Here is a 23,520-nt window from a genome sequence, read left to right as displayed (position 1 = left end):
CCGGCATCATATGCAGCTCTGCGGCTGTGCTGCCTCAGCTGCAGGGGGCAGCACATAGAAAGTAGTGCTGTTCTCTCAGCTGCAGGGGGCAGCACATAGACAGTAGTGCTGTTCTCTCAGCTGCAGGGGGCAGCACATAGACAGTAGTGCTGTTCTCTCAGCTGCAGGGGGCAACACATAGACAGTAGTGCTGTTCTCTCAGCTGCAGGGGGCAGCACATAGACAGTAGTGCTGTTCTCTGTGTGTCTGTTCTATCTTTGTTCAACTCGTCTTGAGCCAGAGTGGAAGTAGCCGCCCCACTTGCAACCATTACAGTTGCTGGAGCTTCCGTCCCGACGTTGTGGAGTTTTCGAGTCACATTGTTGTCCCTCGTTGGTTTCCCCACAAGGTCTCTCCTGCTTCTCGGGCTCGCAGACGCAGCTCGCTCTCGCTGCGCGCGCTCGCCAGGCCTCGCCCGCTACGCGGGCACACATACGCAGCTCGCCTGCCGCTAACACAACCTCGCCCGCTACGCAGCCTCGCTCGCCCATCTGGCCTGCACTCTGCACTTTGTCAGAATTCTGAGTTTAAAGTCAGAATTTTGAGGGAAAAAAACTACAAATTCAGAGATTAAAGTCAGCATTCTGATTTTAATGTCAGAATTCTGAGATTAAAGTCAGAATTCTCAGATTAAAGTCAGAATTCTGAGAAAAAAGTCAGCATACTGTTTACATGTGACATCATTGATGATATCACTGATGATATTGCTGATGTACTGAAACATGAATATCTGGGGTCTCTTTTTGTGAGGTCAAAGTGGGGTCATGTAGACACTCCACTGCACAGGCTGCAGTGTCAGGAATTTCATTGTGCTGAAAGAGAGAGACAGACAAAGAGAGAGAGACAGAAAGAGAAAGAGAGACAGATGGACAGATACAGAGAGAGAAAGAGAGAAACAGACTAAGAGAGAGACAGAATAGAGACATAAAGAGAGAAACAGTGTATACAATGTATATATATATATTAGACTATATATATATATAGATATATATACACACAGAGGTAAAAAGTGGCTTTTCACTTTTATATTGACAGCGAATCAATCAATGAATCAATCACTTGCGCTTGTTGCCGACGCTCGTATGATATGAGGATCAAAATGCTTACCACAAATAAAGCCAAATGGGAGCCGAGAGCGAGTACAGGAGAGCTGACGCAGGTGCCAGGGGGGGAGTGGGAGAGATTAAGGTGCATAGCCTATTGCTGGAGATTCAAGTATGCGCTGTCTGCACTGACACTCTTGCAGTTATTACTTTTAGCTGCGTTGTTTTTCCCATCAAGGCAATGTTCTGTTATACACTTCATTCTGCTATATTCGTCTTTCTTAGCACACAGCTAACTGGAGTAGATCCTGAAATCCCTCTTTGTAGAGAATCAATTCCAGATTCTTGAATCGAGAATCGTTGGAATTGAGAATCGATTCTAGATTCTGGAATTGAGAATCGTTGGAATCGATTCTGGAATCGGATCGTGACCCCAGGAATCGGAATCGGATCGTGGCTTAGCTGGATCGGAGCACCCCAAACAAACAAACAAACAAATGAATATATATTGGGGGGGGCTGGCGGGGGCTCTCATTGGCCTGCCTGGCCGGTACAATTGTAGGGGAGACACTTGTCATATTAAAGGCAAAGGTTATAATTTACCTGTTGAAACACTTCTGTAATCAAAGATCTATATTCTATGTTCTGTATTCATCTACTGTGTGTGTGTGTGGCATGCGTGTGTGCGCCCGTTTGTGTGCCTGTGCGTGTGTGTGTGTGTGTGTGTGTGTGTGCGCCTGTGCGTGTGTGTGTGTACAGCAGAGATGATGGCGTGGACATCGATGCTTTGGCAGCAGAGATCGAGGGAGCCGGAGCGTCCAAAGAGACGAAAGGCAAGAAGAAGAAGAAAGGAGTCAAGAAGGATGAGTTTGAGTACGCACTCTCTCTCTGTAACTCAGTCTCTCTCTCTCTCTCTCTGAGTCTCTCTCTCTTAACGGAGTGTGTGTCTCTCTCTCTTTCTCTGTAATGGAGTGTCTCTCTCTCTCTGTAACTCAGTGTGTCTCTCTCTCTCTCTCTCTCTGTAACTCAGTCTCTCTCTCTCTCTCTGTAACTCAGTGTGTCTCTCTCTCTCTCTCTCTGTAACTCAGTCTCTCTCTCTCTCTCTCTGAGTCTCTCTCTCTTAACGGAGTGTGTGTCTCTCTCTCTTTCTCTGTAATGGAGTGTCTCTCTCTCTCTGTAACTCAGTGTCTCTCTCTCTCTCTCTCTGTAACTCAGTCTCTCTCTCTCTCTCTCTTAACGGAGTGTGTGTCTCTCTCTCTTTCTCTCTCTGTAACTCAGTGTCTCTCTCTCTTAACGGAGTGTGTGTCTCTCTCTCTCTCTCTGTAACTCAGTCTCTCTCTCTCTGTGAGTCTCTCTCTCTTAACGGAGTGTGTGTGTCTCTCTCTCTCTGTAACTCAGTGTCTCTCTCTCTCTCTCTGAGTCTCTCTCTCTTAACGGAGTGTGTGTCTCTCTCTCTTTCTCTCTCTGTAACTCAGTCTCTCTCTCTCTCTCTGAGTCTCTCTCTCTTAACGGAGTGTGTGTCTCTCTCTTTCTCTCTCTGTAACTCAGTGTCTCTCTCTCTCTGAGTCTCTCTCTCTTAACGGAGTGTGTCTCTCTCTCTTTCTCTCTCTGTAACTCAGTGTCTCTCTCTCTCTGAGTCTCTCTCTCTTAACGGAGTGTGTGTCTCTCTCTTTCTCTCTCTGTAACTCAGTGTTTCTCTCTCTCTGAGTCTCTCTCTCTTAACGGAGTGTGTCTCTCTCTCTTTCTCTCTCTGTAACTCAGTGTCTCTCTCGCTAGATGGATTTCCATCCACCTGTTTAAACCTGATTGAAAACGCTGCAAAAAAAAAAAAAAAAAAAAGACACGCATGAGGGAGTTGGAAAAACCTTTTTCGATAAAAGGTAAATGCGACTAAGTGCAGTGGAAACAGATGAAGTGAATCTTCCCTTGTCCTTCGGTTACCAAAACCCTCCTGTAACCAAACTGCATTCAAAAACCAGAAGAAAGCTGCAGATTAACGGGCAACTGACGACTAGAATTGACATTGTATTTTTCTCACTTAGCGTAACTGCTCCATGGATTATATACAGGGTGCGATTTGTGACCGAAGAAAAACGGGCCGCGGGATGTTTTTGCAACTTAATTTTTTTGTTGCCTACCTTTATTTATATAGGGGGAGTGTCACTGAGAGCAATGCTCTCTTTTTCAGCAGTGTCCTGTTCACATTCACACCTGGAAGCTGACCAGTACAACCCCAGTCTGATCTGCTGCCCACTGAGCCACTCCACTGGAGCGGTTGAGGTCAAGGGATTCATGAAAATAAATCAGATCCACAGCCTATTGGTACATTATAGAGCTCATTAGGCCAGTTCTTGCAGCTTTAATGCTAACATTTATAAGATAATGATGAACTTAAATAAACAATTACGAAACTTGAACTTGCATTTTGCAGGAATAATCAGTTTATTTAATTTTTTAATTCATCAAGCAGCGCGATATTTTCACGCTCAGCGATGTGAGGTCCAGTTCATGCCTTGCTCTTTCCTCATCTGGACACAGATGTGACCATATGACTAAACACAAGGTTAAATGCTAATTTAACATGTAATTTAAATCCCCAACGCTCCTTCAGTAGTGTCGGGCAGACGTGCCATCGTAATGTCATTCTTTCAAGTCACTGTTTCAGTTCAATGTGCAGCAAACTTCAATATTGAATAATAGGCTAGATTAGATGAAAGTAGCCTAGTCGGGTGCAGTCGGAGTAATTGTGCTTCAAGACATATTTGTGTCAATATGTCTTGTTGGAAAGCTTGTGTGGCTCCCTTTCTGATCTCTCCTCCTCGCCTGTGCTCATCATGTGTCAATTGGATGAACTGCTCACTGAACATCCCAGCCCCGCTCCGCCTCCTTATCGCCGTTAACTCATTGAGTGCCAATGACGTCTAAAGACGTCAATTCAAATAGTAACGTAGAGTGCCAATGACGTCTAAAGACGTCAATTGCGTTTTTTGACGGTGGGACGTGGATCAAAGCCTGATGCATCTCCTGTAAAAATATGGGAGATGTCGAATGTGTATAAGCTATTTTACGGACCCATTAGGTGGCGACAGTGCTCTCCAGATTAGAGAAAGGTGAGGAAAAAACAGAGAAGTCATGGGAAACGGAAACCGCATCGGTATGCATCGATATGCATGAAGCATAACGTTAGCTGTGCCTGTGAACAGCAGCCAATCTGCTGCCACAATTGAGCCCCTCCGTCTCCGCTGCGATAGCCCCTCCACATGATTAGTTGCCGACACCAGCGTCTTTCTGAAAAGTTACATTATTCTCAGCTGGAAGCGCTGGCGACAAAAACGGCGGAATGCTGTGAAAAAGCTGGGCGTAGCGCACTTTTCAGTGCAGAGCAAACGCAGCAGAGAGCCACCAGAGACACTCCCAGGGAGGAGTGTGCAGTTGAGGGCGGTGGGGCACGCAGGGCAGCATACAACACCGACCCAGACAGCAGGAGGCTCGATGGACAGATTTACAAACACAAGCTAGAATATCTGATGCCCACCAGCAGTAAATCAAGACCAGCAAGAAAGTGTAGGGTCTGCGCACGCAGGGGCCAGCGCTGCTGGTTGCAGCTAAAAAATATTATTTTGCCAAACAAAATTCCTTTGTTTTCGCTGTTTTATTGAAGGAAATTATTTTTGAGGTGTCACTACATCAGAAAATATTAGCTTCAGAGTCAGTGATGTGCTTGAAATGCTTCATTTCACAAAAGGCTGATTATCTCAGCTTCTAGTTTGAAACGTCTGTTTTTGCTGAAAACAACCTATCTTCTCCGGCTGATAACTAAAGAACGGAAAATGATATCAATAAACTTTTTTTTGCTGATGATACAATAGAGTCTCATCGTTCTTTGGGCGTGTTCGGTGTTTACATAGTAATATCACACAATATTCTGTGGGCCTCGAGAAATCACTGAAAACGCTCTGAAACTCTGGCACTGGGAGCATCTGTTTTCCAAAAGTGGCTGGCACTCAATGAATTAAGTGGAGCGGCGTTTGCGAGTTGAGGCAGGTGTGCTCTGCCTTGACGACTGTCCGCACACCAGGTGGACGGTGGAGAGCCCAGTGCGCCTCAGATTTTATTGTAGGTTTGCACAAATGACTGTTGTCAGCATTTTGATTTTAGAGACCACAATGCATTTATTGAATCCAGTCTGACCAGGAGCAGGGATAAAACCTATCACATATCCCCACCGGAGATACAAATGAATGACCAGAGGAGGGGATATCAAAAGCAGAGGGAGGGATCCCCCCCATATCACACCCTGATTATATATATGCCGAATTGAAGAGGGGCACCTGGTAATCCATCTTCTGTACCTCTGTATAATAAAGAAGCTTTAATAGTGTAGATGTTTTTCATAGCAAGACAAACAGCAGCACGTCTGGGTGTTGGTGTGTCAGGTCAGAGGCAGACAGCAGTGTCCTCACCAAGCTTTCATCATGTTTTCCTCCTGGATGTTTCTTCACCTCACATTTATTCAGAGAACACAGGGTTAATTTACCTCGTTTGACTGGTATCTGGCGCTGTTTTATTAATCACCTCCTCTTCACCAACTCCTAATATTACTCTCTGAAAATCCAGTTACATTTTGCGATATCTTTGGATGGAAACCCAACTTCTGTAACTGAGTCTCTCTCTCCCTCTGTAACTGAGTCTCTCTCTCCCTCTGTAACTGAGTCTCTCTCTGTAGAGTCTCTCTCTTCTCTCTCTGTAACTGAGTCTATCTCTCTCTGTAACTGAGTCTCTCTTGATCTCTCTCTGTAACTGTCTCTCCCTCTGTAACTGAGTCTCTCTCTCCCTCTCTGTAACCGAGTCTCTCTCCGTAGAGTCTCTCTCTTCTCTCTCTGTAACTGAGTCTCTCTTGATCTCTCTCTGAGTCTCTCTCCCTCTGTAACTGAGTCTCTCTCTCTCTCTGTAACTGAGTCTCTCTCTCCCTCTCTGTAACCGAGTCTCTCTCCATAGAGTCTCTCTCTTCTCTCTCTGTAAATGAGTCTCTCTTGATCTCTCTCTGTAACTGAGTCTCTCTCTGTAACCGAGTCTCTCTTTATCTCTCTGTAACTGAGTCTCTCTCTGTAACTGAGTCTCTCTCTTTCTCTGTAATTGAGTCTCTCTCTGTAACTCAGTCTCTCTCGCTCTCTCTGAGTCTCTCTAACAGAGTGTATCTCTCCTGCAGTGAGGAGGACATACTGAAGGAGTTGGAGGAGTTGTCTGTTGAGAGCCATGGCGGGAAGGCCAAGGTACGTCTGCTCTGTTCTCCTCTTTAGGGATGGCCAGCGGGGAAGGCCAAGGTACGGCCGCTCTGTTGTCTTTTTATGGATGACCTGGGGAAAGGCCAAGGTACGGCCGTGATGGCTGGGTATCGTTCACATTTTTTCAATATCGATACCGATACTATACCTTGACTTTCTATACCGGTTCCTGAAACATACTTTTTTCAATACCAATTTTAGAAAAATCAATTTTAACAAAGATAAAACCACATTACACATTGAAATTATGATAAAAATCTTTAGTTCTATTTTTTTTAAAGAGTTTTTTCAGCATAAAAAATAAAACCTACTGTATTTAACAAAACTTTAAGTTGTCTAAACTTATTGCCGCCCCTACAAAAAAGTACAAAGGAAAGAAATGTAAAATAAATAAATCATTGCAAATAGGGATGGTACCGAAGACTAGAGAGCTGCGCCCGGCCCGACCCGGCGCCGAGGAGTTATAAAAGTAATCAGTCCCAGCCCGCCGCAAGGCCCGACGTCAATATCACGATATGACGACAACACATCTCTCTCTCTCCCTCTCTCTGCATGCAGCATGCTGCCGTGCTGCGCAAAGGCTCTAAACTCGTTGGTCCAAAACGTTGCTATTTTACAATTGTCAGTGAGACTGTGTTGCCTAAACTCTAAAAGACAACCACCGCAGCTCTCTCTCTGAGGCCATTTACACCTGGCGCTAACATGCGTTTTCTGTGATCAGATTGCAATCAGATTGTGTTTTATCACTTGAAATGCCAGGTGTAAACACCCCCAAAACGCATTGAAGAAGGATTGCAATCTGATTGGCCAAACCACCTCCGGAGGTGGTCAGGGATGCATTGTGTACACATTGAACACAAGTGTAAATGCAATGTGTCCTCTCAATCTGGATACCATCAGATTGCAGAAAATGCATGTTAATGCCAGGTGTAAATGGACTCAGGCTGAAGTGATAAAATAAAATCTGATTGCATTGCAATCTGATGGCAGAAACCACATGTTAACGCCAGGTGTAAATGGCCTTTCTGTCTCTCAACCCCCCTCTCTCTCACACACACACACACACACACACATGCTACCGTAGCCTATCAAAATCCAGACATGTTGTCTCGAGAAAGAGAACGTTAGATTGTTTAATTGCCAACAGCAACAACGCCCACAAACGGAAACATTATGTCACTCAAGCAAATCGAAATTAAAACAGCAGAATTACCGTTTATAGCTGCATTGAATATCATCACATTAGTGTCCTCACAATGTATGGTGGATGAGTTTGTAAATGTTTCCAGTATGGAGCTTTCCCCACTGCAATGAGGACTGTCCCCTCGCAAACGTTGTTTTATGTCCATGGATCTTCTCTCTCACGACACGGACACACGTGGCTTGATTTGTTGTTTTTCACGCTGACTGAAAGATGTCATGATGACATGTGGGTTGTGGAGTGGCAGACTAAAACGTCACGGTGAGGGTGTGTGTGTGCGTGTCTGTGCGCTCCTCCTCCTCTTGGGCTCACTCTGCTGTGTAAAATTAAGCGAGTAATACAACTTTATTTTATTTTATTATTGAAGCGGGCCCGAACCCGCCCTGGAGCTATTCATAAAAAAAAGCCCGGCCCCGGCCCGTATTGGCCAGGCCCTGAGGGGCCCGCGAGGGTACCTTCGGGCTTGCTGATTGGTCTGATTGATTACTCCCTTGGATTGTGTGTCTTCATATCCATATTATGGATATAAAGACACATTCCATTATGTGTTCCATTCTTATGGATTCCATAATAAATCAAATCAAGACAAAACTATATGCGTTTCACTGCAACAAACTTTGCTGTGCTTTGGTGAACCTGACGTGTTTTCTGAAAGAATATTATGTCGACTTTGCCAACTCTGAATACAGAACAACAACAAATAGCGACAGTGTTGTTAACTTTAACCTACCTGTAACGTTAGCTTTAGCTTGCAGCAAAAGATATCTAGCCGTTCAGCACAGGGTAAGTTGTCGTTTGTTTTATATTCCTTTGAAAAAGGGCTGTGATTTATCCACACTGAATGATGAAAAAGTTTTTTAAGTAAGGGATAATCAATGACGAGGTGTGCATTATTAGATTTTAATGCACACCGCAGGCGTCTGGGATAACTGTTTACCTAGCAACACTTGGAGAACAGACTAATACCTGGAACAAGCGTTACCATCCCATCAGCTTCTCATGGAAATGGAAATGTTTGCTGTTCCAGTAAATAGGACAAACCTTGGATACGAGCCAGTGAAGCTGAGGTGGCGAGTTGAACTACAGCTTTCTCTGTTTTCTCTTGTAATAGGACTCCAATTTCAAAAATAATTGCAATTTCTATTACATAGGTGGTTTAGATTTAATAAATGACCATATTCACAATGGTGAATATATTATTTCCGCAAAAAAGTTTATAACAAAATAACTTTCACATATTTTCATGTCATATCTTTATTTCTTGCACCAAATTATGGAGCGTAGTATCGATAATGGTATCGATAAGCAGTATCTGTATTCGGTACTACTATCGATAAAATCCTAACCATACCCATCCCTAATTGCAAATAGTTTTTAGTGCAAAACGGAGAGTTGCAAGTCAGTGTTTAATGGTCACTGCTGCATACTAAGACTTAACTCAGTTCTTCTTCAGGGAACAGACAGCCTGCTCCTGGCTGATGTGTGAATGGATTGACCCCCTCTGACATTGTACCCTCAGCAGGCTGGAGCGAGAGAGAGAAGAAAAAAAATATAGCTGAGCATGGGGGCCAGTTTATCACTGCACCTACAGTATGGCATTACTAGAGTAGCCTAACATTAACTACAACCATGTAAACAACTATGTATGAGTTGGCCGAAACTCCGAGAGTGCAGAAAAATCTCTCTTAGGCGGCGTTCACACCCTGCTGTCTGTGTGAGCAGAATGCAGAGGCCACAGAGGAGGCAGAGAGCGCTGAGCCTCCAAAACCAGAGAAGAAGAAAACCAGGAAGGGCAAGAAGGCTGGCCTGGAGGTAGACGAGGGTGATGATGAAGGTCAAGCTGAGGAGAGGAACACAGACCAGAAGAAGGTGAGGGAGACCTGTTTTCCTGTCTTATCTGAATGTCTATATTGTGTCAAAAATATCAATGCAGCGATATATCACAATGTTTTTCTGGAATATCGATGCAGTGTTGCGGAAAAAAATATATTGTGACTGTGGCTCAGGAGGTAGAGCAAGTCGTCCACTAATCGGAAGGTTGGTGGTTCGATCCCCGGCTCCTCCAGTCCGCATGTCAAAGTGTCCTTGGGCAAGACACTGAACCCCAAATTGCTCCCGATGGCTGTGCCAGCACCCTGCGTGGCAGCTGGCCGCCCTCGGTGTGTGAATGGGTGAATGTAGGCACATTGTAAAGCGCTTTGGATAAAAGCGCTATATAAATGTATTTACCATACAGGGCTGTACAGTGCGACATACAAAAATAAATCAGTGTGTGATGCACCCCGTGCGATACAGTTTTTCTCGTACGTGGAACGAAAGAGGCGGAACTCAATTGCGAGGGCGGTGCAGCTGCAGCGCCCGGACAGACTACAGTGCGGACATGCTATATAGACATGCTATATACTGTATACATGCTATACACTGTATACATGCTATATAGACATGCTATATACTGTATACATGCTATATACTGTATACATGCTATATAGACATGCTATATACTGTATACATGCTATACACTGTATACATGCTATATAGACATGCTATATACTGTATACATGCTATACACTGTATACATGCTATATAGACATGCTATATACTGTATACATGCTATACACTGTATACATGCTATATAGACATGCTATATACTGTATACATGCTATACACTGTATACATGCTATATAGACATGCTATATACTGTATACATGCTATACACTGTATACATGCTATATAGACATGCTATATACTGTATACATGCTATACACTGTATACATGCTATATAGACATGCTATATACTGTATACATGCTATATACTGTATACATGCTATATACTGTATACATGCTATATACTGTATACATGCTATATACTGTATACATGCTATATACTGTATACATGCTATATACTGTATACATGCTATATACTGTATACATGCTATATACTGTATACATGCTATATACTGTATACATGCTATATACTGTATACATGCTATATACTGTATACATGCTATATACTGTATACATGCTATATACTGTATACATGCTATATACTGTATACATGCTATACACTGTATACATGCTATATACTGTATACATGCTATACACTGTATACATGCTATATACTGTATACATGCTATACACTGTATACATGCTATATACTGTATACATGCTATATACTGTATACATGCTATATACTGTATACATGCTATATACTGTATACATGCTATATACTGTATACATGCTATATACTGTATACATGCTATATACTGTATACATGCTATACACTGTATACATGCTATATACTGTATACATGCTATACACTGTATACATGCTATACACTGTATACATGCTATATACTGTATACATGCTATATACTGTATACATGCTATATACTGTATACATGCTATATACTGTATACATGCTATATACTGTATACATGCTATATACTGTATACATGCTATATACTGTATACATGCTATATACTGTATACATGCTATATACTGTATACATGCTATATACTGTATACATGCTATACACTGTATACATGCTATATACTGTATACATGCTGTATACATGCTATATACTGTATACATGCTATATACTGTATACATGCTATATACTGTATACATGCTATATACTGTATACATGCTATATACTGTATACATGCTATATACTGTATACATGCTATATACTGTATACATGCTATATACTGTATACATGCTATATACTGTATACATGCTATATACTGTATACATGCTATACACTGTATACATGCTATATACTGTATACATGCTATATACTGTATACATGCTATATACTGTATACATGCTATATACTGTATACATGCTATATACTGTATACATGCTATATACTGTATACATGCTATATACTGTATACATGCTATATACTGTATACATGCTATATACTGTATACATGCTATATACTGTATAGTTTTAACTTGACAACATAAACATTCTAAATTGACCCTAGCTTACTTCCTGTTGCAGTGTTTGCTAATACAGTAGCTGACAGGAAATAAGCTAGGTTTCAAATGAAGCACTAAGCCCCAAGACGATATGCTTTACAGTGATTTTACAACAGCTAAGAGGGCTTTATGGCATTTAGCTGTTGTAAAATCACTGTAAACCACAGCCTCACACAATTCCGTGAAAACGTCTATCTTGTCCAAACATCTTGTCATTCACGTCAAACGCTTTTTTGACTTAATAATGAACTTTTTCGATGTATATTCTAAACTGGCAGTGCTCACTCAGCAGTAACAGATGAGACCGGCTGACCAACACACTGCAGCAGCGCTAATTGAAGTTAAACCAAAAGTCTGAGGTGAGGGAATTTATTGAGAGGATAGCCCCTTGAGATGTTGCATCTCATTTTCGAGGGGGTCCTATAAACACGAATACAGAAGCCACGTACAAACAGCTATTATACAGGAAAAAATTGTTATAATAGTAAATCAATTACATCAGCATCTGAAGACAGAGTACAGGCAAATTAAAAGCAGGAACAGATTGTTTTTTGAGATAAGAATATAAAGAACAGTGGAAAGACGTAGTCATCTCAGAGACAGGAAGAATATTCCAATCAGAAGGAGCTTTGACCTGCGTCTGACTTCTTGAAGATTCTGGGGACAAAGAAGAATACTGCATTATGTCTGCCGGCTTGTGCACACATAAGCATTTATTTTGCGTGTAGAGTACAGCAGACGCCTGCTGTCGCCTGGCTGGTCGCTTGGTGCTGCAGTTTGATTGGTGTCTTGCTGTCTTTCCATCTTCAATTGGTCCATTTCAAATTGGCCCCTCTTGTCGCTGCCGTCCACTGCTCATCGCCTTGCAAAGCATGCTGGGATACCTGGTGACGTATCCAATACAAAATCAATGGGCAGCAGCGACAGGAGGCATCTACATGTGAAAGAAATTGCTTATAGTGAGCACAAGCTGTGAGATTAAGAGGAACTACATGGAAACAAAAACTCTTTCAGATAAGAAGGGCAATTAAAATAGATTGTTTCCAGTGAGATATTATTATTGCCCTGCCTACCAACCTTTGCTAGGCAGGGCAGTTTGGGCAAGCTACTAGTCAGAACAGAAGCACTAGTCTGTCAGAAGGAACAATGCAGACGAGTTGTGCATATAGACGGTTTTCACCAGAGCGCAACCCCACAGCACTTCCTTTTTGCAAACTGCAGAAATATTCACTCGACATCGTTACTTTTGTTTTCGCTGCTCAGCTGTATAGACGGTTTTCACAGAATGGTCAGTCCTGCACTTGAATGTTTTTTTTCCGTTTATGCCCATACAAGCACTGCAACAGGAAGTGAGCGGGGGTTCAATTTAGAATGTTTTTGTTGTCAAGTTAAAACCGTCTATATGGGACTTGCAACTGGTAATAAATTCAGAAAATATGTTTTATTACTCCAACTAACGTAATCGGTTTTAATGGGTGCAAGCTAAACGCCTGTTCATAGTATGTCTAATGCAGTAAAACAGGTTGTTACAGTAGCTTGCAAGCGCTAGTCTTTCACAGCCGGCATAACTTTACCGATAACGTTAGCTGGAATAATGCAATAGACATATTTTCAGAACTTACGAGCTTGTCCAATGCCTGTGTATGCCAGGAAATGTGTTTAACGTTACAACTGTTACACTGTGCCGTTATGGTAGCTCAGTGGTTAGCACTGTTGCCTCACAGCAAGAAGGTCCCGGGTTCGAACCCCGGTCCGTCCCAGGTCCTTTCTGTGTGGAGTTTGCATGTTCTCCCCATGTTCGTGTGGGTTTTCTCTGGGTGCTCCGGTTTCCTCCCACCACCAAAAGACATGTATGTTAGGGTTAATACTCCTGTCAGTGCCCCTGACCAAGGCACTGGCAAAAGAACTGGAGTTGGTCCCCGGGCGCTGCACTGCGGCTGCCCACTGCTCCTAGCGCTAGGAAGGTTTCTAGTAGAGGATGGGTCCAATGCAGAGAATGAATTTCCCCATGCCAAATAGAGGATAACTTAACATAACTCCCATCAGCTAACGTTAGCTGTTACTAACAGCTAGCTGTTAGCCATTGGAGTCACGCAAGAGTCACACAAACAGACACTGGAGGTTTTATTTGGGGTAAAGCATGAGAAGAGTTTTTATATGGATATCTCAGTGAAGTGCTTTGACTGTGGGGATATTGTTCACAAAGCTCCTCTCCTATAGCGTTAGCTGTTGTAAGGATAAACAAGAGACCAGGCAGCCGGGACTAACGTTGGTTATAGCCGGGCTGCGCAGTAAATGCTATGCTATTCTCCATTTAGATTTCAGCTGTTAAACCAGCATTTGATCCAAAAGCAATTAAATCACAACATTAAAAATACCACAGAAACATTAGCTAATCAACACAGAGCTGCAGAGATCAGTTCATCAGATAATTTCCCCCGTATGACGCTTGACACGCAACAATATGTCTGACGTTATGGATAAATCAGATGTTGATGTTGATGACGGTCGACGAGGCAATGACGATGATTATGATGATGATGACAATATGTAACGGAGGTTTTTTAGTCTCATGAGAGACAGAGATGTAGCCGCACACACTATAGTCAAAGTGCCAATATTTATTGAGGACACAGAGAAAAGGAAACCAACGTTTCGGCAGCAAGCTGCCTTCTTCAGGGTATACAGAACACATTACAAGTCACACCTATATGGTGCCTGAGAATCTGTAACGGAACACAACACAGCTCAAGAATTTCACACGTGTGTACTTGTACATCGAGTGACAATAAACATCTTGTATCTTGTAGCTATCTTGCTTTGGGACCGGTGAGCTTTTTCTTCAAGTTTAATGATCTCTTCATTCACAGTAGCCTACTAGCCAACAAATGATATTGTGAGTGTACTGCTCTCACAAGCATATTGTACTCATTTCTGTCAGATATTTTAGAGCGGTTACTCCAGAAATTGTCCGTTATTTACTTGGGAATGTCTCTCACTCATATCGTTGTGAACGCCATTTTTACGCGTGGCTTGCCTTACATAGCAACAGTAACCATGGGGGGCAGGACTTAGCGAAGGGTGAATTGTGAAGATTATCTTGCTGAACACAAAGTTCACAGTTTCATAAACTTTGCTAACATTTAACCGAATTTCCCATACAAAAATCCGATTGACTTGTATGTAGGAACCAGGAAGTGCAGGGACTTCTGGGTAAGCCTACAAAAATACATCATCCCTGCGCTACTCTATTCACCTTATTCACCACGCCCACTTTTTCTCTCTTCCGCGTTCAACGCAAACGTATTTGTTCTTCCGGTTCAGTGCTAGTTGCGAAGGCCACTAGTGGCTAATAATATTAGCCACTAGTTAGTTATGTTATATGGCAGTAAAATGCCACTGAATGACCAAATTGATATAACCGTTAACCATTTCGAGTAACACTGATTCCATACGGATCACCAGCGTTAGTTTGTTGTTTATAATGTGGCTATATTCATAACGTTTCTATCTCGGATGCGTTATTTCGAATCGCACATAGGTTACGCAACCTAACATAGGTGCGCAACCTAACGTCCACTCCACTAACGTCATCTTAAGAGCACAATATCCCTGGAATGCAAGTTTAACTAAACGGTTACATGTCCTCTGCATTCTACATAAAATTAAGATATTACGGGTTGTTTTATTTTGTATGTTACATACGTATTGGCCAAGATATGTTACTTTATGGGGGAGTAATTCTGGCAGTTCAGATGCGGAGTGTGCGCAGCCATCTTGCCTGCGGAGTTTTTGGCAAGTCAAAACGGAAATACTATTACAAAATGACGTAATGCGGAAGCGTCCATGTGTGGGCAAAGAATAAGGTGAATATTGTACAGCCCCATGTAACGCCTGCTGCTCCCCCTACAGGCTGCTCCTGGATCTGACTCAGAGGAGGAGGGGAGGGGGAGGGCAGGAGCCAAGCCCACCAACCAATCAGATGTGGAGGAGGGAGGAGCCAGGAGAGTAGGCGACAGCGGCGGAGGAGGAGGTTTGTTTGTTTATTAAAAGAACACACTGACATTTTCGGAGATTCACCTATTTGACATCTTCCCAATAGTAAGACAAGAAGATAGTCCATTCTATTCTCTGTGCGTGTAGTATAAAAATAGCGAGCGCTAGTTAGCTTAGCACAATGAATGGTAGTAAATGGTATGGCTAGCCCACCCCCGTTAACATGCGCAAAAATGTAAAAAAACAAACAGAAAAAAAGAAAATGCTACCATACCTAATCCAAGTCTCCACAAGCCCTGATATGCCAAGTTGACTTGAAAATATGTCATTTGCATCCCTGATCAAAATAACATTAAATGGTTACGTTAAATCTCTGACCAAAGGAGAGAATGTATGGGATCACTGTTGCTACGTTATAAACATGGCCTACCGTGCCATCCCCCACACTCCCCTGGGACACTCAGACCACACCAAGGCCCATTTGATTCCCACATACAGACAGCAACTAAAACAAACTCAACCTGTTGTGAGGATGTCAAAAACGTGGAACAGTGAAGCTGTGGAAGACCCCCGTGTATGCTTGGATTGCACAGATTGGGATGTATTCAGGGCTGCCACGACCAGTCTGGACGAATATCGATGCAGTCACAACATCAGTTTCTGTGAGGGTACCTGCATACAGTTGCAATACAGGTTTGGTAAAGCAATACCAGCTCCTAAACGCCTGCATTCACAACGACTCCCATCAGCAGGTCTCGGACAATGACTTTGCCTCTGTCTGGAGAGGATTGAGAGAGTTCACAAACTACAAACCGTCTGCCGAACACTCCACCGACGACCCTCATCTAGCCAGCTGCTTGAATGAGTTCTACTGCCATATTGGCTGGTGATCAAAAAAGTTAATTTGAAACCCTGGACACCACCCTTATAGGGCTAATCTCTGATGGAGAGGAGTCTTCGTACAGGTGGGATATGGACCATCTGGTGACTTGGTGCAGTCAAAACAACCTGCAGCTCAACGCTAAAAAGACTGTGGAGATGTTTGTGGACTACAAGAGGAACACAGCCCCACCTTCCCCCATCACCCTGTGTGACTCCCCAGTTAACACTGTGGAGTCCTTCCACTTCCTGGAGTCCATCATCAGCCGGAACCTGAAATGGGAGCTGAACATCAGGGCTCTTACCAAGAAGGCACAACAGAGGATGTACTTTGTGTGTCAGCTGAAGAAAACCCAAGTGCCAAAAGCTACGATGGTGCACTTCAACACGTCCATCGTTGAGTCCATCCTCACCTCTTCCATCACCGTCTGGTTTGCTGCTGCTACCCCCAAGGACATCTGAGGACTGCAGCTTATCATCCGCTGTGCTGAAAAGGTGATCTGATGCAGCCTGCCATCCTTTCAGGACCTGTATGCTGCCAGGACGCTGAAGCAGTATCGGAAAATCATGGCCGATCCCTCCCACCCCGGTCACAAACTCTTTGAGGCACTCTCCTTTGGCAGACAACTGAAGTCTGTCAAGACCAGAATCTCTCGTCTCTTGCCCCACAATGCCTCCCGCACGTGTATCTCAGTGAATCACGATCAGTTGGCAAGCCCACCCCCTTTCCCAGGAAGATGCGTAAGTGTTTGTTTAAGCTGTAATTCCTCGAATGGCCACTTGGGCTCGGGGGCAGTAGGCAGATCTCCCCATGTTAAAATGCCTGACTTTGTAACAGGATTAAACATCTTTCCAGTTAAGGGCGAAACACGGTTTTGGTCTATATCGCTAATTTCACCTTTTCATAACAACTGTAGGGGGGTCAATTTCTATATAACTCGCCCTTTTGGAGTAAAATAGATTATAGAAAAGGGAGTGATTGACAGATCGCCTGTCCAGTGATTGCGCAGCTTGCCGATCATGGACCAATAACAGACGGAGCTGCGGCTCTGGGAAACTCCCATCTCACGTGAGGTGCGGAAGGACTCAACCCATTTCCTCCCACTCTGCTGACGAAAAATCAAGATGGTGACAGGCAACGTTTGAACTCCGCCAGGGAGAAGAAATTTAATGGGATAGCTACGTCCATATTATTTATGTCTATGATCACGATGCATCGTCATCTGCCATCACTGGCCATTTCAAAATAAAAGCTTTCTGCAGTTGTGTAATTGTGACATGACTTTTTTGATGACATTTGATACTATTTTGAAAGGAGCGGTGGACAAGATTCAAGAGCGGCGCACAACTTCAGGGGATTTAGATGTTTAAACTGAGTAAATAATATTCATAAGAGTACGTAGATTAAAAAACAATCAACCAAACTTGGTGCACTATTTGGTGTGTATTTCTCACATATATTGCGGCTATATTTATTTGTTGTTGTTGTTTTTATTGTTGTTGTTGTTGAAGGTGGAGTAGAAAAGGAGGAAGACTCAGAGGAGGAGGAGGAGGAGGAGTCCTCCAGGAGAGACAAGAAGAAGAAGAGAGGCAAGGCAGTGACGGTGGAGAGCGAGGAGGACGAGGGCGGCCAGGAAGGAGCATTCAAGATGAAGACAGCCGCACAGAAGAAGGCAGAGAAGAAGGAGAGAGATAAGAAGAAGAAAGAGGAGGAGAGGCAGAAGCGGCAGAAGCAGAAAGAGAGGGAGGAGAAGACAGAGGTAGGCTGGGCGATATGTCCCTAAAATTAGTAGGGCTGTTTTTATATTGAATATTTATAATATTTATATAGAATATTTATATTAGTTATACGACTAGTTATACGAATAGTCTATTGAGGTTTTCCACACATTTTTATATAGAATATTAGTTATATTATAATATTATATTGAGGTTTTCCACGATTATTCGAATGACTGCCGTGACGTCGTCATGAGTAAAAAAAAAGAATGAAAGAATAAAGTGATTCATCAGAATAAATATGTTTTTTTTTTACGCTGCGTACGTCACACCGTTACGCAGTGTAAAGGTGTGACGTCATTCCATCAACAAGTTGGAATATTGCCATTATCACGATATGATATACGTTTTTTTTTTTTTTGTCATTTACTTTTTTTTTTTTCATTAACAAACAAAACAAAACTGAACAAACCAGTACAAAATAAACAAACATAAATGACAGGGGAGGATCTTATAACATTCCAATTCTACACACATCTACATTCACATAATCATTCCTACCCACATACAATTCTCATTTATAAACATGTACCCACACCAACATGTCCAGGCTCCTCCCCACCTCTCCGTCTGCGCATGACCATGAGAGCACCCCCTCACATCACCAACGCATCACAATTTTTGACGATATAATAATGAACTGTAATGATATATCCATAACGATACGATATGGCACACCCCTAGACAGAGGCCACGGCCCCTCCAGTCAAGACAGACCAAGAACCAGTGAAGACAGAGGCCACGCCCCCTCCAGAGCTCAGGAAAGAAAAAGAACCAGTGAATAAGACAGAGGCCACGCCCTCTCCAGAGGCTTCAGCAGCCACGGCGGAGGAACAGGAAGGGGCGGAGCCAGCAGCAGAGGGTAAGATGATGCTTCCTGTCTGTCAACAGCTTTATTTGAATGGAAAACAGGTTTACTGTAGGCGAGATTTTTCCCCCCTAGGATAAACGCGGGATGATCATGCCCTGCCCTTTATAGTTTCACTATACTTCTATACCACTTCCACTATCTCTGCTAGCAGCAATCGTCCATTCACTCGCCGTGATACGATAACAATGGCTCAGTGTAAAAGCACTTAGGCATGTAGTGTGCATTTTTGTCCATCTTCAAAGGAGAAATGGCATTATCTATCGTTTCATGCGTTTCCTACCGAGGAAAAGTTAAAAAGAAGATCGATTTTGGCATTAACTCATTCAGGGCCAGTTTAGGACTGCCAATATTTAGCACAGGCCAAAGATTTTCATAATTGTTGGTCATCTTTCAAGACCCACAGTAAATTATCTATTAGCACCAGAGTGATTTGCAATACCTCAAAATGAAGATGTACGTCTCTGGGTTCACCAGGAAAAAAAAAGTGAGCTTTTAGCATGTTCTGTACTCTACTTATATCCATTTATATACACCCTGTTTTCACCCAAAATGTCTCTCTGAGATGACAAACAGGAGCAAATGCAATTTCTGTAAAATACACATTCTCAAGCAGAACTCGCTCTCAATTCTTTTATTTTGAACTGTATTGACATCAGACATGTAAATACTATTCGTTATGACACAAATGAAAAAAAAAAAAAATATATATATATATATATATATACACATGAAGTGCTTTTTTTTTACATTCAACAATACAGCAGTGTGAGTGAGTGTGCAGACAGACACACAGACAGACAGACAGAGAGACAGACAGACAGACACACCGACAGACAGACAGACAGACAGACAGACAGACAGACAGACACACACACACACACACACACACAGACACACACACGATCCCCCTTCGTTGCGTGATTTCTAACCCCACATAGGATAAGCAATAACCACGCCCTGTGGCGCCGGGATTGGCCAGGAGCAACACTGGAGGGCACGCAGCCCAGCGATTTCATGAAGCTCTTGAACGGACAGCGGGCTTCTGCCTGCCTAGCTGTTCGTGTGCTGCTCGTCCATGTCTCCCTCCCCTATTCTCCCTGCTATCGTTCCCGTTTTCCCCTCGGCTATTCAACACGTCCTCACCGCCCTCTGATCACTGCTGATCGATCATTTCCTCATTCCTCCGATGATCAAACGCATCTGTGGATTACTTTCTCCGGTTTTCTCCGGCTGGCACACAGGAAGGCTGGCACACAGGAAAGCGACCAGCTCCTGCAGCGCGCGAGGGGCGTTTCAATGGCGTTTCTCCTGTCTGCACAAGGCAAGCTCCTTATCCGTTTGCTTTTCCTCCTGCTCAATTTCAAAACAACAGCTGCGGTATGTGTTTGTTCACGTGTTGTCTTAGATGATAGGGACCTGATACCATGTGACAGGCTGGGGAAGTGTTTTAACTACGCCCTGCAGTAATAAAAACAAAAACACGTCAAACACGTCATTGGCCCTCTGGGCTATTCCTGATAACACGTCAAAGACGTCATTGGCCCTGAATGAGTTAAAGAGACGAGGCGGCAGCATTACCATGGTAACGGCTGCTACGCTAGCTCCTTTCCTAGGTCTCAAATAGAGAGCCGCAGGAATAAGTCCGGAAAGCATCGATGTTAACACTGTTTCTGCCTATGGGATTCTTGAATGGGTTTTTGGCGCGATGCTTCAAATAAGGTCTGTGGTTAACGCAAGCTTATTCAAACGCGAACCAGTGTTCAGCAGGATAATCTTCACACATGAGGACCACTTTTATGAGTTTTTAAGCTTTTACGTGTGTTTATGAGCGTTAAACCACGGCAGAAACAAACGGCAAGAAGTGGCTGTGATGTGGATTAAATGGTGGGTGATGGAATGGACTTGCTGCAGCTGGGCTTGGCAGAGTGAGTGTACCTTATTAGCATGTTGCTACTTGCTAACGAATTTGATTATCTGCTGTAAGATGACGTTAAACTTGACAACCTAACGGTGATGTTTGCAGTATAAAGCAGCGTCAAGCATAATGCTAGAAGTTATGCTACTTGTTAATAGTCAAAGTGTCAATTTATAACGTATTAAGGTGAATGTGCCAACGTAAAAGTTTTTATATTTAACACTTTCAGTGCCACGGCCCTTGGGCAAAAGGTTGCTTGCTGTGCCACATAGGCCGCAATGCATTTTAAAACAGTCATATAATTTTTTTAATAATTACTATGTAAACACTGAACACGCACAAATAACGATGAGACTCTCTTCTATCACCTGCAAAAAAAAGTTTATTGATCCCATTTTCCGTTCTTTAGTTATGAGCCGGAGAAGATAGCTTGATTGAACGAAAAACATACCTTTTTTTCTACGAGCTGAGATAATGAGCCTTTTGTGAAATTAAACATTTCAAGCACATCTCTGACTCTGAAGCTAATTTTCTGATGTCTGGGTCTGTCTGGGTGAAGTGTATGCTGCTCTGCTGCTCTCCGTGCTCCCCCCCCCCCCCCCCCCTCAACTGCACACGCCTCCTGGGTGTGTCTTATGTGTCTGGTGGCTCTCAGTCTCTGCTGAGTTTGCTGCGCACACACAGTGAATGGTGCGCGACATTCAGCTTTTTGGTTCCGCGTGTGTTTGTCACGGGCTGGCATGCTTCCAGTTCGGAATAATAATGCTGATTATGTGAATGTGCTGTTGCAGCGTACATGGAAGTGCTCAGTTGTGACAGCGGATGCTGCTGCTGGGGGCACAGCTGGCGTTGTGCTCGTTTATGGAGGCACGTCGATGCATACGGACGGATGCAATGCGATTTCCTCATTTTCACCAGTGACTATTTCTGTGTGTTTGGCTCCTTTTTCTCTGATCAGGAGAGTGCTGTCGCCACCTAATGGGTTTGTAAAATAGGTTATCGACCTCCAATAGCTACAATATTGTTAGAGGCGACGTAAGAAGCTTAGATCGACACCCCCCCGTCAAAAAAACAATTTGGAGTTATGACGCCATTTGGCGTCGCTGGCACTGTACGGTAAATTTCTAATGACGCCATATGGCGTCGCTGGCACTGAACGTGTTAATAATGGCACATGAGAGCATTTAACTCATTAAACAGCATTAGATGTAACTACTAGATGTATCTATCGCGATAGAGCGGGGTTGTTCTAGGAACTGGAAGTCAGGGAGTGAGGTAGCAAGTAGAGCAGTCCGTGATCATGTGATTTTCCTTTCTGTAAATAAACCATCTTTCAACTTTTGCTAATAGTTTATTTGAGTTATTTGAGCAACAGTTGTCATTAACAGGCACCCTGAGCTTCTAAATATGCATATAATACGCATGTACTAATGCTTATCCCGTAGTTTTGACGGTATAAACTTGACCTTGAATTACGGAACTGTAGCAGCTGAGCGTTGTGCGGTCAGTGCAGGTTAACAAGGCGGATGCATTTTGGTCATTGCTAACAGGGATGGCATCCCCCTCATCCCCCTACAAATCACCTACTGCTTCTAACATTCTTTCTCAGCCCTGGAACTCAAACCAGTTTCTGATGCCCCCAAAAAGTGACACAAGTCGACGAATGGTGTGAACTAATGATGACTAGTCGACTTGGAAAATCTTGGTCGGGGGCATCCCTAATTCACTGTCAACACTTAACTCAAATAGAGAGAAGCGTCTGCACATCCACTATGCAAACCAGGTGCTAGACTAACAAAGCTATACGTTGAAAAGAAAAGAGTCTGCACTCTGGAGCATACTTAAGACTTGGAGTTTATTGATAACGTTTCGGTTCAACAACCTTCATTCTGATGAAGGTTGTTGAACCGAAACGTTATCAATAAACTCCAAGTCATAAGTATGCTCCAGAGTGCAGACTTTTTTCTTTTCAACACTTAACTCAAACTCATTAACTCAACCTGTTGTGCTGGTGTCCCTCCAGAGGAGGGCGAAGGCGATAAGAAGAAGAAGAAGAAGAAGAAGGGAGAGAAGGAGAAGGAGGAGAAAGAGAAGAAGAAAGGGCCCAGTAAGGCCACAGTGAAGGCCATGCAGGAGGCCCTGGCCAAGATGAAGGAGGTGGGGCATTCTGGGAAATTTTCACCCCCTTTGTCTTCTGCTAACTTTCTCTGATATAATCTATAATTATGTATTGTGTGTGTGTGTGTGTGTGTGTGCGTGTGTGCATGTGTGTGCACGCGCATGCGTGTGTTGTAGGAGGAGGAGCGAGCTAAGAGGGAGGAGGAGGAGACACTGAAGAGGCTAGAGGAGATGGAGCAGCAGAGACTGGAGCAGGTAACACCTTCACACACCTGTTGTTTGACCGTTGCCATCTTCTTTTGTTTACCCAGAAGTGACCATATTTGGACGAGAAGAGCGACAGAGCTGCCTGCTACTGGTCCGTGATTGGCGAACTGTGCGATCACTGGACAGGCGACCTGTCAAGCACGCC

At 43.4% G+C, this 23,520-nt stretch overlaps 1 protein-coding gene across 2 annotated transcripts in view; it reads left to right on the top strand.

Moving 5' to 3' along the window:
- Nucleotides 1-23,520, top strand: part of eif5b (eukaryotic translation initiation factor 5B) — a 67,724-nt gene that overhangs the window by 1,922 nt on the left and 42,282 nt on the right. Inside the window, exons 2-9 of one of the 2 annotated variants that reach the window (XM_083633680.1) lie at nucleotides 1,845-1,955; nucleotides 6,292-6,355; nucleotides 9,291-9,437; nucleotides 15,463-15,583; nucleotides 17,938-18,185; nucleotides 18,889-19,066; nucleotides 23,014-23,147; nucleotides 23,286-23,363. In XM_083633680.1, coding sequence (XP_083489806.1) covers nucleotides 1,845-1,955; nucleotides 6,292-6,355; nucleotides 9,291-9,437; nucleotides 15,463-15,583; nucleotides 17,938-18,185; nucleotides 18,889-19,066; nucleotides 23,014-23,147; nucleotides 23,286-23,363 — 1,081 coding nt within the window. Of the gene's footprint in view, nucleotides 1-1,841; nucleotides 1,956-6,291; nucleotides 6,356-9,290; nucleotides 9,438-15,462; nucleotides 15,584-17,937; nucleotides 18,186-18,888; nucleotides 19,067-23,013; nucleotides 23,148-23,285; nucleotides 23,364-23,520 lie in introns of both variants that reach the window. The other variant, XM_083633679.1, reaches the window with a different exon arrangement.

The sequence above is a fragment of the Poromitra crassiceps genome (assembly GCF_964638095.1).
Source record: "Poromitra crassiceps genome assembly, chromosome: 3".
NCBI classification, from domain to species: Eukaryota; Metazoa; Chordata; class Actinopteri; order Beryciformes; family Melamphaidae; genus Poromitra; species Poromitra crassiceps.
The sequence above is the reverse complement of the archived record's forward strand: the minus strand, read 5'-3'. Positions and strand labels throughout refer to the sequence as shown.